The sequence below is a fragment of the Phoenix dactylifera genome, unplaced genomic scaffold (genome assembly GCF_009389715.1).
Source record: "Phoenix dactylifera cultivar Barhee BC4 unplaced genomic scaffold, palm_55x_up_171113_PBpolish2nd_filt_p 000438F, whole genome shotgun sequence".
NCBI lineage: Eukaryota > Viridiplantae > Streptophyta > Magnoliopsida > Arecales > Arecaceae > Phoenix > Phoenix dactylifera.
Genome location: NW_024067873.1, coordinates 384,301 through 398,886, shown reverse-complemented (window position 1 = coordinate 398,886; position 14,586 = coordinate 384,301). Strand labels below are relative to the sequence as shown.

The 14,586-nt window shown below is 38.2% G+C and overlaps 1 protein-coding gene across 1 annotated transcript; it reads right to left on the bottom strand.

The window, feature by feature from the left end:
• Window positions 1-12,694: 12,694 nt before the first annotated feature.
• On the bottom strand, window positions 12,695-13,327 carry LOC120106053. Its single transcript, XM_039118899.1, has 2 exons — window positions 12,987-13,327; window positions 12,695-12,932 (listed from the first exon to the last, which is right to left on the bottom strand). The coding sequence occupies exons 1-2, from the start codon at window positions 13,325-13,327 to the stop codon at window positions 12,695-12,697; spliced, it is 579 nt and encodes a 192-aa protein (XP_038974827.1).
• Window positions 13,328-14,586: the final 1,259 nt, after the last annotated feature.

Here is a 14,586-nt window from a genome sequence, read left to right as displayed (position 1 = left end):
CTCAAGGTTTGAGATAAGACAACCTTTATAGAACTCATCTCAAGGTATAAACTTATAATTAAAGCAAGTCTTGCCATATAAGGAGGTTCATCAAAATCAATCCATAAAAATCAAGGTATGCATCAAATTAAAGTAATTTTTAGGATAAGATACTGAATATCTAAAGCTCCCCCTCAAAAGATGCATTCCTCTTTAATCATTCTTTTCTTTTGTTGAATTTCAGATTGTAATGACAAGTGTGAATAAAACTGAAATTCTATGATATCGAGAATGTAGAGTGATCTAGAATTATTCAAGATTTATAGCAATCACTCTTTTTAATCTTTCAAGAACAAGTTATGCTTCCTCTTAATTTTTGAGAAAATGTACTGAAATATTAATTAGAAAATGATTCATTTGAAGCTCAAATTCTTTCAAAAGCATTTACACATTTTTTTAAGAATCATTTGAGTGAGCTGAAATGTTCCTAGACTTAAGATCATTCACTCTTTTAATAATATATATATATATATATTTTGATGGAAGTCTTTAATAATGTAGGAGAGAGAAAAACATATAGATGATCATTGAAGTATATATAGTTATAGAACTCAATTTCTTAATCATAGTTTTTCAGCAATGTATACATGAAGCACAATAAATCTTTTTAATATCAAAATAAAATCATATATTTAAAAATATTTGTTTGCAATTAAGATCATTGAAAGACACATCATTTGGACCAATATTAGTACACTTTAAAGATAAGAGATGATATGTTTCGGATGCGTATCGGAGCAATCAACCAAGGCATCAAAATTAATTCTGTTTTTCTTACATTAAGAATTTATTTAGAAATCATATTGAGTTTAAGCTTTTATACAAAATCAGATTCTGAATTACATAAGGATTTTCAATAGAGGCTTTCAAAATCATAATTTGAGATATGTATCTTCCACATTGTAGCTCATCTTAAATCATTACGATTGAAAACACATATTTCAAGCATATAAGCGCATATTCAGAATATTTGTATTTATGTTGAGTTTTGGTATGAATTAGAACATCATATACCAAAATTAGGCAAGTTGAAAGATAAAACAAAATCAATTCATTTTGCTTAAATAGAGATATACTTCTCTTCTCCTTTTTACAAATTTATTCAACTTTCAGATTTCAAAAATGATTGTGAACGACAAATCTAAAATTTCTTTTCAATAATACCATAAAATAACTTCATACAGTATTTCAAACATTCAATCAAATTATCCAAGCATGGAACATTACAAAATATTGAGAATCCATAATTCAGAACATCATGCCATATGCAAAATGTATCATGTGTTAAGTCATGCATTAAAATATTAAGAAAAAGCATGTCAAGGATCAAAATCAATTCTTTTCAAATAAACTCCCCCTATTTAAATATAATTTTGCACTGATTTCATCCTTAAAATGTGTTTTCAAGTGATTAAAAATTTGACTTGATTCTTCTTATATACTTTCATTTACTTTGTCTTTCATTTTTACTTTCTTATGCTCCATACTCTATTTGCTCCCTATCCGGTGGAGTTGGAAGGGGCACGAGGTACTACCACTAGCCTCCCTCTTGTGCCGTCCCTAATATACCCTACACCGAATAGTTGGGTCAAATAGTGCCGGGTACTACCACTAGCCTCCCCATTGGCACCATCCCTATGATGAGCAATATAGAAAGGTTAAAATGTTCACTTCAAACTCTCCCTGTTTAGGTGTAATTAATTACGGATTTTATCCCTTTCACAAGTCTCATAAATGTGCCAAATATATTATGCTTGTTTTGCTTTTTCTTAAGATGAAGGATCAGAATAAAGAAATAATCTCATGTATTATATAGAGGTATATCATGCAAATAACATTTTCATTTTACTCAAGGATTCATAGCTTCTCACAAGTTAATTTAAATCAGCATTTTAAGCATATACTTGTGTATTTCATGGTTATGATATAGGCAAAGGAGCATTTTAATTTAAGCAAACCATGAATCAATTTCTGAAAGCATAAGTCAATGAATACATATATAGACATGATATCAAGGAATTAATAATTAAAGATTTTAACCATGCTACACTAAGATTTAAGTTATTGACTTTGCTCAATTAATTTATGAGAGAGGTATCTAGAATTACCAATCCATTCTGCATTCTTCAGTCAAATACCTACTAGATTTCTTATGTATGAACTTTTGGCTGAAGAAGGTCCTCTCTCTTGTTTGCATGAGAATGTTTATTGTATCTTACGTGGAGATATCCTTCAAGTTGAAATCTCTCATTTTCTTGCTCAAGGATCCTGCATTATTAACAAAATTCTTTTCTTTCTTGAAAGAAGTTATTAGTTTCTTCAAGATACAAAATATTCATATAGCATATTTCTTAACTAGGTAACTCAACCTAAGATATGATGATAATTGAATGTTGAGTCACTTTACTCAAGAGATTGCCTAAATATAAGCAAACATATGTCACTTGAACTAAAGAGATAGTTTCATTAACCAAGACTGTTCAAGGACAAGCATGTGAAGCAATAGGAAGATTCATCAAGGTCAAATTAATTTCTTATTTTCAACATCAATTTAGCTTAGATTCTATTTGCTTAAGATAATTATCAATAAGGCATGCTAGCTAAGTTTTGATCAAATTGCCTTAAACAATTGTTTCTATCAAAATTCAGATTATGATTCATTTGTTATCAATAAATTATGATTCATTAGAGTTAGATTGAAGTCTTGCACAGGGGCACATAATGATCACACAATCTGGTCTATTAGGTATATGATAAAATAATTATTCTATCATGCTTTTGATGCTTGTTCCAAATCACAAATTGCTTTATCATATTTGTAATGAATGTTTTCAAATAAGGTGGTTATTTTACATAGATCCCTTTTTAATGAAATAACCATATAGGAGTGTATTCTACACATTCATTTGACAGAATATAAAGCTCATAAGGCAAGCAGATGATAATGGTGATCTTTACTTCTAATCATGCAAGAATTTCATCAAGATCTATTTCATCTTTTTTTGATTTAGTCTTTTAGTAGTCATCAATTTTTCTTCATTAAGTGCATTTCTGAAAAACTCAATTTGGTTCTAATTATTAACATGTTTTCAGATTGTTATATGTAAAAGATTAACCATATACATATATAATTTGATTTTAGTATCTTGATAATAAATCATTAGTCTCATAAAGAATAAAATGACTTGATATTTCTGCAACTAAAATCTTTTCAATGAATATTCTATATGCATTGCTTGATGAATGATATCCAAGGATAGACATATCTCTATCAGATTTGGCATTATTTTCATAAGAACATATCAAGCATAACATGTACGACTGAAAAATATGAAAGATATGCAATAGTTTATTTTCTATTTTTCAGAAGATCAAAAGGAGTTTTCATCAAAAATAGATATAATAGAAATCATATGTATGACAAGCAGTGATGATAGCTTTTAACAGAAATCATTTAAGTAGACTATCATACACCATTGTCTTTTTCATTTCTTCAAGAGTTCCATTAACACTATTTTACTTATGGTGTCCTTAGTGCTGAAATAATTGGATTTAATATTATTTTCTGTATAAACTTTATCAGGATTTTGGTTTTTAACACTGTGCCTTGAACTCTTTATCTTCACAGTTTGGAAACCTTTTTCATTTGAAATACTTTTACAAGATTTAGCAAATACAGAAAATACTTTAATTTTATTTGCCAAGAACAAATCCAATATAAGCTTTTGAAAACTTAGTGATGGAAATAACATCTTTAGATTTAGAAATTGATTCTTGTTTGTTTCCTTGGTTAGCATGCATAGCAAATTTTGACCTTTCAGAAGATAATCTAAGTAAGTCAATGACAAGGTCTTTTGAGATTAAGTACATACTAGCATGAGTTGATTTTATATGCCAAGGATGGTTTCTTTAATCTTGGTATTCATAGTGCATATATTCAAAAGCACACCAAGTATACATTATCATATCTATGATCAATAAACAATAATACCATGGATCAAAACTCTCAATCAAGCATATAGAGAATTCATAGAGTTAATCTTAATAAATTGATTAATCATTTAGCAACTTATCCAATAGTGAGTAAAGTATACTATAAAATGAAATGATTTGATTATATTTCCAAAAGTATTTTCTATATCACAAAATTGATCAATACTAGCAATTCATATCAAATACTAAAGCAAAAATAATGATGAGATGCAAGGATTACTGATTTCATTATTATTATTTTTGTTAATAACTTTTTATAAGTATATTATAAGTTTCTTTTGTTCCATGGGTATCTTGGCACACCTATGTCTACATCCTCATATTTTCATTTTGGGTACCCAAGCTTGCTTGGGTCCTTGAGAGTTAGGACATATGGTTCCTTTTGGAACCCAAATCTGTTTAATAGTAATAACTTTACCATTTGATTTAATTGTGTTAGAACGATGGAAAAAGTTGTTATGCCCATTCTTTTCATGTTTGAAATAAGTTATCTTATTTAATGGTTTGCTTGGTGAATTGATAACCTTTTTCTTTAGGGATTCATTGCTAAGTGAAGGAGTTAAGCCAAATTTTGATTTATCAAAATCAGCATGTTGGCTTTCAAACATCATTTTTAATCTTTCTGAACTTACAGTAAATTTGTTAATAAAAGACTTCAATTGGTTAATTTCTTTACTTAAGTTTTGATTTTCTTTAATTAAATTCTGATTTTTCTGAATTAATTGTTCTGAATTTAACCTTAAAATTTTATTTTCAGAATTTAGTTTATCTTGTATTTCATCATTAGAATTTCTTTCTTTTGAAATTTTCAGATTCAGTTTCTTAAGATTTTTATTCTTCACAGCTAATTTTCTACATTCACCATACAAATCATGAAAAGCATTTAATAATTCATCATAAGAGAATTCTTCTTGAAAATCATTTGAGGTAAGAGTAGATTTAGATTTTACCTTGTCTTCTTATGCCATAAAGCACGAGTTAGTTACCTCTTGTAGTTCCTTGGAGCGAATATCATCATTGTTGCTCCTAACTTTTAATTTCTTGCTTGACTCTTTCTTGGTCAAGGCTTTCTTCCTTTTTATCTCTTTCTTCCTTTCTTCTAGCTTCCTCTTCTTCTTTGTCTTTAAGAAGCTTTTGAATCTTTCTTCCTGATTTAGAGTGTTTCCTGCATGCTCAATATTAGTCTTGCAATTATCCTCAAGTAAACTAACATGGGGTTCTTCGGAAATATCATAAGTTGCTTCAAGAGTATCCCATATTTGTTTGGCAGATGAACATATACAAATTTGGTTGAAAATATTTTTATTAAATGCACAGTAGAGAAGGTTCATAGCCTTAGCATTTAGTTCAGCCAAATTTTTATCGAACATACTTTCAATTAATTTCGTGGGTGTGTGTAGGCCATTTGTTATGACATTCCATAACTCATAGTTTTGTGATTGAGTAAAGATTTTCATTCTGGCTTTTCATTGAATATAGTTAGATCCATCAAACAGTGGAGGTCTGTTTGTGGAAAGTCCCTCAGCAAGTAATACGTTATCTGGGGTTGTCATGATCTTTGGCTCTAGTCGGTTAAGACTACAAATAATATTTGAGCACCTGCTCTGATACCACTTGTTGCCCAGTAGATACAACCCAAGAGGAGGGGTGAATTGGGTCTTTTAAAACTTTTAACCTACTTCTAAAAGTTTTTGATTAATTATGCTAAGTTGTATAGATGCACAGTAAAAGTTAAACTTAGCAACAGTTTGATGTATAGAATGTGACTTGATTGAATATGCTTGCTACTAAAGAATTCGCTGATAATAGTTAAGCATGCAATTTATCTAAGTGAGTAAGTGTGTACGTTAGACAATAACAAGAAGCATTACAAACACAACAAACATATAGTGGTTCGGTGCACCCCAGCACCTACATCCACTCCCTAAGACCTCTTGGAAATTTCACTATAATCCTACAGATTACAGCCGGTTGTTTTACAAGCTCACAACCCAACTTGTTGTTTTACGAGCTCACAACGAACTCGGTCGGTTTTTCCAGGCTCACCGACTAGAACCACCCCGATTGTTTTCCCGGGATCACAATCGAACCCTTACACACGTTGGTTTTACACTCGGCTCACCAACCAACCTCACACCGTTGGTTTTCCCTTTGGTTTACCAACAAACCTTAACCCCTTGATTCAATCCCTTGATTGAATCAAGTTACAGGATATTAAAACAAAGTGTAAAACAAATCAAAGCTTCTTAAATAAGCAAATATAACAATATAAACAAAGAGAGTAAAGAGAAGCCCTCAAACGAGTTTTGAAGATGAAGGAGCTCGGCTTCTTCTTTACTTGACCCTCTTCTGATTTGGCACGAAGTAGAGGATTTCCGAGGCAGCACACGGATGAAGAGGAAGCTTTGGGATTCACTTGGATGCTCTTCTTCTCTCTATTTCGCTTTGGATGGCCCTTTTGTGCTTATGGAGGATTTTTCTTGTAATCTCTTTGAGATCTCTTCTCTAAATGTTCTCTCCCACTTCCATACCTTCTCCCCTAGCTCTCCTCTTGATTTTATAGCTTTTGGTGGCGTGGAAACAAAAACTAGCCGTTAGAGACAAAAATAGAGCCGTTATGACCCGTCTGCACATTCTGACAATGTATCCGTTGGGCTCGGAGTCGACTCGCGCGATCTGGAGTCGACTTGGCTGTCGCAGGAGTCGACTCATGCTTTTCTGGAGTCGGCTCGGCAACTGTTCCAGATTTGAATTGAAGTGGTCTTCTCGACTGGGAGTCGACTCGTCTTGACCCAGAGTCGACTCGCCAACTTCTGGAGCTGACTTGGCTTTCTCGGAGTCGGCTCATCCCATGAAGTCCGTGGACGTATTTTTGAATTTGGTCCACTCGAGTCGACTCGACTGTCCTGGGAGTCGACTCGGCGCTCAGAGCCCGAACTCCCTATCTTCTGTCTTTTGGCTCGTCCAGTCTTGGAGTCGACTCGAGCTTCCTCGGAGTCGACTCGGCTCTCAGTTTCCGAAACTTGGTCTTCTGCCCTTTTGATGTGAAGCTGCCTTGGAGTCGACTCTAGCTGTCTGGGAGTCGACTCGAATCTCAGAGGCAGTAACTTGGTCTTCTGTCTTCTTTGTGGTCGCGGAGTCTCGGAGTCGACTCGCGTAATGCGGGAGTCGACTCGAATCTCAGAGTCCAGAATCTGCCCTCTGACTTTTTCTTTGTGTACTGCTGAGAGTCGACTCTTGCTGTCTTTGGAGTCGACCTGCCAACCATCGGAGTTGACTCGCGTTCCACTGGAGTCGACTCGAATCTCAGACCCGAAAACTGCTCTCTGACTTTTTCTTTGTATTCCTCTTGGAGTCGACTCTTACTACCCTGGAGTCGACTCGGTGAACATCGGAGTCGACTCGCACACTTCGGGAGTCGACTCGTTGACAGGTTCTGAGTTGAAGCTTTCTGTTCGTCTGTCTGTTCCCAGTCGGAGTCGACTCGTACTGATCCGGAGTCGACTTGAGCTCGTGCCAGTGAACTTGATACGCTTGGAGTCTACTCGTGATACTCTGGAGTCGACTCGAGTCTCAGACTTTGGTTCAAGCTGACTTCTTAATTTATCCAAAAATTATGAACCAAGTCTTGAGACACTTAGACAAGATTTTCACTGAAACACTTAATTGAATTCATTAGTAAACAAGAAATATACTCAAATGCTTTGAGCTCATCAAAATCAAATAGGGTTTTAATCAATCACTCCACAGATTCATATTCAATTTGGGTCTGCTGCGACTAACTCAGCTTAATTGGGTTCGGACCTAACTCAATTGGGCTTAATTCGGTTCGGATTTAACCCAATTTATAGTTTTGGTTCGTCCGGACTTAGTCCAACCTGATTGGGCTCGATTTTAGTCAAATTTGGCTAAACTCATTTTTCTTTTTTTTATTTGGGCCTAACAGGTTCGGACCCAAACTCGGATCCGACCCGTTAGGTCGGACCCGTTAAGGGTCTCTCCTTTTTTTTTCTTTTCTTTTCTTTTCTTTTTCTTTTTCTTCTTTTCTTCTTTTTCTTTTCTTCCCTCTTCCTTCCCGAACCTTCTTCTCCCATTCTTTCTTCTTTCTTTTTCTTCTCCTCCTCTTCTCTTCTCCCGATTTCTCCTTCCCCCTTTCTTCTCATTTCTTCTCCCGTGGAGGGAGGAGGGCGAGCTCGGGAGGCTTGGGAAAAACGGGCAGCGGCCGATGGCGCCCGGCGGCCGGCCTGCGGCGCCCACGGCCACACCCGCGGTCGTGCTCGGGGGCGCATCGGCGGCCTGCGGTAGCGTCGGCGTCCCGCGGCCGGCAACCCACGGCCTGCAACCTACGGCCGCGGTTGCGGCTTCGGATCAACCACCAGTAAGTTTTTTTTCTTCTTCTTTCTTCTCCCGCGGACGGGAGATCTGGCTCGGGGAGGGCCCGAGCCGCAGCCGGCGGCACTCCCCGGCACCGGCCGCCCTTGCGGCCGCCGTGGCTTACGGCCTCTCTTGTCGCCGCGGCTTGCAGCAGATGCAGCTTGCGGCCATCGCAGCCGGCGCCCGCCGCCATCTTCCTTCCCCCTTTTTCTTTTATTTGATTTAATTTCTAAACTAGATATACAAAGAATAACTATGAGTAAGGGCGTTACCTGCTTGAAGAAGAACGTCCGCCTCCTACTCCAGCAACGCGGCCCTTTACTCCGGCGGCGTGGGTCTAACACCGGGTCCCGCCAATCGGAGAGGATTGGGAGAGAGGAAGACAAACAGTGGAGGAGGAGGAGGAACGGGTGGTGAAATCGCCTAGCCGATCGGGGATTCTTGTAGCCTCGATCATTGGGGGAGGCGGACGGTTGTAACCGCCCACCATCAGGCGTTACGAACGCCTGCATGATGGTGTAATGGCCCCTCGTCCGTTTCTCTTGGGAGTGGGACGGTTATCACATTCTCTCCTCCTTATTAAAATTTCATCCTCGAAATTTACATACCTGCATTGTCAAAGAGTTGCAGATGTCTCGCTCGCATATCCTCATGTTTCCATGTGGCCTCTCTCTCCGAATGGTTGCTCCACTGAACTTTCACATAGTGGATGATACGTCGCCTCAGGACCTGCTCCTTATGATCAATGATGCGTAAAGGATACTCTTCATAAGTCAGGTCTCTATCAATCTGCAGGGGCTCGTGCTGTACTATATGGATGGGATCAGGAATGTATCTCCGTAGAAGAAAAATGTGAAAGACATCATGCACACTGGATAACTCTGGTGGCAAATCCAGTCTATAAGCAACCTCCCCTACTCTGGCAAGAATCTCAAAGGGTTCAATGTAGCGAGGACTCAATTTACTATGTCTTCCGAATCTTGTAACACCCTTCGAATGTGAAACTTTTAAGAATACAAATTTCCCCTCCTGAAATTTCACTTCTCTTCTTTTCTTATCTGCCCAGCTTTTCTGTCTATCTTGTGCTGCCTTGAGCCTTTTCCTGATCAGTAGAATCTTCTCCCTATCACTCTGAACTAATTCAGGGCCCAACAACTTCTTCTCTCCAACATCATCCCAATAAAAAGGAGACCGACATTTTCTTCCATACAAGGCTTCATAAAGTGCCATCTGGATGCTAGAATGATAACTATTATTGTAAGCAAACTCCACTAGTGATATATGATCATCCCAGCAACCTCCCAGATCAACAGTACTAGTCCGTAGCATATCCTCCAGGGTCTGGATCATCCTCTCTGACTGACCATCAGTCTGAGGATGATAAGCAGTGCTGAGCCTCAGATCAGTGCCCATAGCAGTCTGGAAGCTTCTCCAAAATTCAGATACAAAGCGGGGGTCCCGATCAGATATAATGCTTACTGGTACCCCATGTAAGCGCACAATATCATCAATATACCTCTGAGCTAGCCTGTCAAGTGAAGTGCCAACCCTAAAGGGTAAAAAGTGAGCTGACTTCGTGAGGCGATCAACAATCACCCACACTGCATCATTCCTCCTTACTGTCCTTGGAAGCCTAGTAACAAAATCCATAGTAATGTGCTCCCATTTTCACTCTGGAATCTCTAGTGGTTCTAGCAAACCAGCCGGCCTCTAATGCTCAGCTTTTACTTGCTGGCATATCAAGCACCGAGCTACAAATCCTGCTATCTCTCTCTTCATGTCGTTCCACCAGAAATGTTTCCGTAAATCTCTATACATTTTAGTGCTGCCGGGATGAATAGAGAAACGAGACTGATGAGCTTCCTCCAGAATCTCTCTTTTTAGATCAGCATCCCTGGGCACACATAATCTACTGCCAAAACACAAAGTACCATTCGGGTGGATTCGGAGTTCTGGTCGTAACCCTCTCTCCACATCATTTCTAAGCTGACATAATGTGCATCTGTCTATTGAGCAGCTTTTATTCTTTCTATCAAGGTAGGTTGCACCAACAAACTAGCCAACATACTTCCGGCACTCTTGGTAATCACCTCGATCTGCATCATATCAAATCTTTCAAAATTTGCTTCTGAGTGGTAAGCAAAGATATGGAGCCCACTGCTGACTTCCTACTGAGAGCATCTGCCACAACATTAGCCTTTCCCGGATGATATTTGATGCTTTGATCATAATCTTTTAGTAGCTCAAGCCATCTTCTTTGCCTCATGTTTAATTTCTTCTGAGTAAATATATACTTTAGGCTTTTGTGATCAGTAAAAATCTCACAAGGCTCACTATATAGATAATGTCGCCAAATCTTCAGAGCAAAAACCACTGCTGCCAACTCTAAATCATGTGTCGGATAGTTCTGCTCATATGGCTTCAGCTGTCTAGAGGCATAGGCTACTACTTTATCATTCTGCATTAGTACACAACCCAATCCTTTCTTGGAGGCATCACTATAGATGATGAAACCCCCAGTACTGATTGGCAAAGTAAGAATAGGAGCAACTACCAGCCTTTGCTTTAGCTCTTGAAAACTTTGCTCACAATCTTCACTCCATACAAACTTTGCTCGTTTCTAGGTCAAACGAGTCAAAGGAGTAGCGATCCGAGAGAATCCTTCCACAAATCTTCTATAATAACCAGCCAAACCCAAGAAGCTTCTGATTTCAGTGACATTAGTAGGACGAGGCCAATCCACCACTGCTTCTATTTTCTTTGAGTCCACTGATATCCCTTCTTTAGAGATTACATGACCAAGTGCAATACTATCCAGCCAGAAAACACATTTGCTCAGTTTGACATATAATCTATTCTCCTGAAGAATCTATAATACCACTCTCAAGTGATCTTCATGTTTTTCTTTGCTCTTAGAATAGATCAGTATATCATCAATGAAAACAATAACAAACTGATCCAAATGCAGCTTAAAGACCCCGTTCATCAGATCCATAAAAGCAGCTGGCGCATTGGTTAGTCCAAATGGCATAACTAAAAATTCATAGTGCCCATACATGGTTCGAAATGCAGTCTTCGGCACATCATCTGCTAGAATTTTCAATTGATGATACCCGGATCGCAGATCTATCTTGGAGAAGACTTGGACACCTTGTAGCTGATCAAATAAATCATCAATCCGGGGCAGAGGGTATTTGTTCTTCACTGTCACCTTGTTCAACTCCCGGTAATCAATACACAGCCGCATACTTCCATCCTTCTTCTTGACAAATAGTACAGGAGCTCCCCATGGTGAAACACTCGGGCAGATGAATTTCTTCTCTAGAAGTTCCTGTAGCTGAACCTTCAACTCTCTCAGCTCTGCCGGGGCCATCCGATAAGGAGCCTTCGAGATAGGCCCAACACCCGGTAAGAGATCGATTCGAAAATTAATCTCCCGATCAGGAGGTAATCCAGGTAGATCATCAGGGAATACTTCTGGATACTCTCTCACAACAGCGATATCCTCTAGCCTTGTTTCTTTTGTAGTGTCTACCACACAAGCTAGGTAGGCTTGACACCCCTTTCTGAGGGACTTCCTTGCACTCACTGCAGAGATAATGTGCAAAGAGGGATTCATAGTGGGTGCATCACCCTGATAGAAGATTTCCTGTTCACCAGATATCTGAAACACTACCCTCTTGCCAAAGCAATCAATGTGAGCATGATATTTAGACAGCCAATTCATACCAAGGATGACATCAAAATCATACATGTCTAACAGTACTAAGTCAACCAATAATTTTCTGTCCTTTATCTGAATTATGCAGTTTTTATGAACAGAATCCACCACTACTGTCTTCTTGAGAGGGGTAGCAACAAGTAAAGGCTCATCTAACTTATCAGGCATAAGATGCAAGGATGCAGAGAACTTGAAGGATATAAAGGAATGTGTAGCGCCAGAATCAAATAGTACTGAAGCATCAACAGAGTTGATGGGAATCATACCTGCCACAACTCTGTCACTGGCACTAGCATCCTGTCGTGTCAGTGCGCACACCCGTGCAGCTCCTCTCTGCATCTGATAAGTTGGTCTAGAAGGTCCAGATTCAACCTTCTTTTTGTTCGGGCAATCTCTGGCTATGTGTCCTGGCTGCCCACATATAAAACAGGTTCCCATCCTCTTCAAGCAAGGACCAGAATGCATTTTGTCACAGTAATAACAAGCCTTAAATTTCTTCTTCTTGTTAGGAGGGCCTTCAAAGTTTCTTGGTCGGTTCATCAGATTCCTTGACATCTCGGCCCTTTTCTACTCACCTCTTTCCTTCCCTGATTTCTTCAGATCTGCTTCTACCTTCAGTGCTCTCTCCAGGGCCTCTCCGTAGCTAGTAAAAATCAGAACTGACAATCGGGATCGAATTTCGTCCCTCAAGCCTTGCTCAAATCTATTAGCCTTGCTTCTCTCAATCTCTATCATCTGAGGGCAGAACCGACCCAGCTTAGTAAATTTGTTGGCATATTCTAGCACAGTCATATCATCTGTCTGCCTTAGAGATAAAAATTCATTTTATTTAGATATTCTGACTGACTCAGAAAAATACTGGTCATAAAACATTTTCTTGAATTCCTCCCATGTCGGTAGCTTGTCCTCACCCTCGAGTGCAGCTTCAATGGCCATCCACCAGAACTCTGCATTTCCTTTTAGCATAGGGATAGCCAATCTGACCTTCACTTCTTCGGGATATTGCAAGGCTTTGAACATCTTCTCTACCTCCCGAATCCATGTCTCAACAACCAGAGGGTCAGCTCCACCATCAAACATAGGTGGGTTGAGCCTACGGAATCGCTCATAGTAGGACTCAATGGACTGTGTAGGTCGGGCAGTGGTCTGCACCTGCTGCTGCATCTGCATCTGCTGCTGCACCTGCATCTGCTGCTGCATCTGTTGTTACATCTCCTGCTGCATCTGAAGGAGCTGAGTCATCATCTGACTTGCTCCGGCAAAATCGGCCTGGGTGGCAGCTGGGTTCGGAGTTTGCTCAGCTAGCTGCCAGGCAAGTCCTCTCCCTCTTGCTCCTCTCCTCCGAGCTGCAATATTTGCCAAGACTTCCTCCTCTCTGTTCCTCATTTTCACCTATCAAAAATATTAGCATAATTCAATTAATTAATTTTCTTTCTTTTGAATATGCCGAGTTTAATTGAACGAGGATTAACTACCCATTTTTCTTACCATTTTTTTTTACTCTTGATTAAACCTATTGCTCTGATCCCACTAAGTGTCACGCCCCAAATCCAGATCATGACACGGCCGTGCTATTGCAATCTTATGCACGCAATAACACGAAGCCACTTAAAATTTTATAATGAAAATAAATAGTTTCATTTACTAATGTCATAACATTGTTCATGAAGTTGGAACAGTACAGAGCTTCTAAAATTTAATTATTATATAATATTTTTAGTTACCCCAATCCTGAATAACACCAAGCTTCCTGCTCTTAGTAGTTTTATTCATCTGTAGAAAAAAAGATGAAAAGATATGAGCTACACAGCTCAGTAAGTAACCAAGTACTATCTTATTGGATCAAGTACAATTATGCCAATGCAGTGATTAAAAAGCCATCAGTTGTAGCAAAATAAAACATTTTATAGATGATATACGCAAATCAGATCATAAAGCAATGCATGTTCCATCCATGAAAGTTCATAATCATGATAATGCAAGTCATATTGAAATATTGCCATTTATCCATACTTTATAAAACATACTCTCAGACGAATGTGCTGCTATGGTCACTATAATCCCGTGACAGGGCCTGCTAATCTTAGTCAACTAATTCTGTTATTCGTTACCAACTTTAATCCGTTGGCAAAGGGCCTGTTATTCTTTGGATGCTAGCTCCATGGTGTCGACTGGCCTCTATTTCTAGAGGTGGTCATAGCTATCTGAGAGTTCATAAATCATATTCTTTTTCTTTTATGAATCATAATCATCATAAATAGGTTGAAAAATGATAAATGACATCATATAATTTAAAATGCATAAACATGTCTCAAATATCATTTTTCATGCAGTCTAACATAATCATAATTTCATAACTCATACATCAACAAATATTCATGAAGAATGCTCTTTAATCAAATTCATGAATCACATGCAATCATATACTTGATCCTAATTTTGAGAAAAATATATCATAA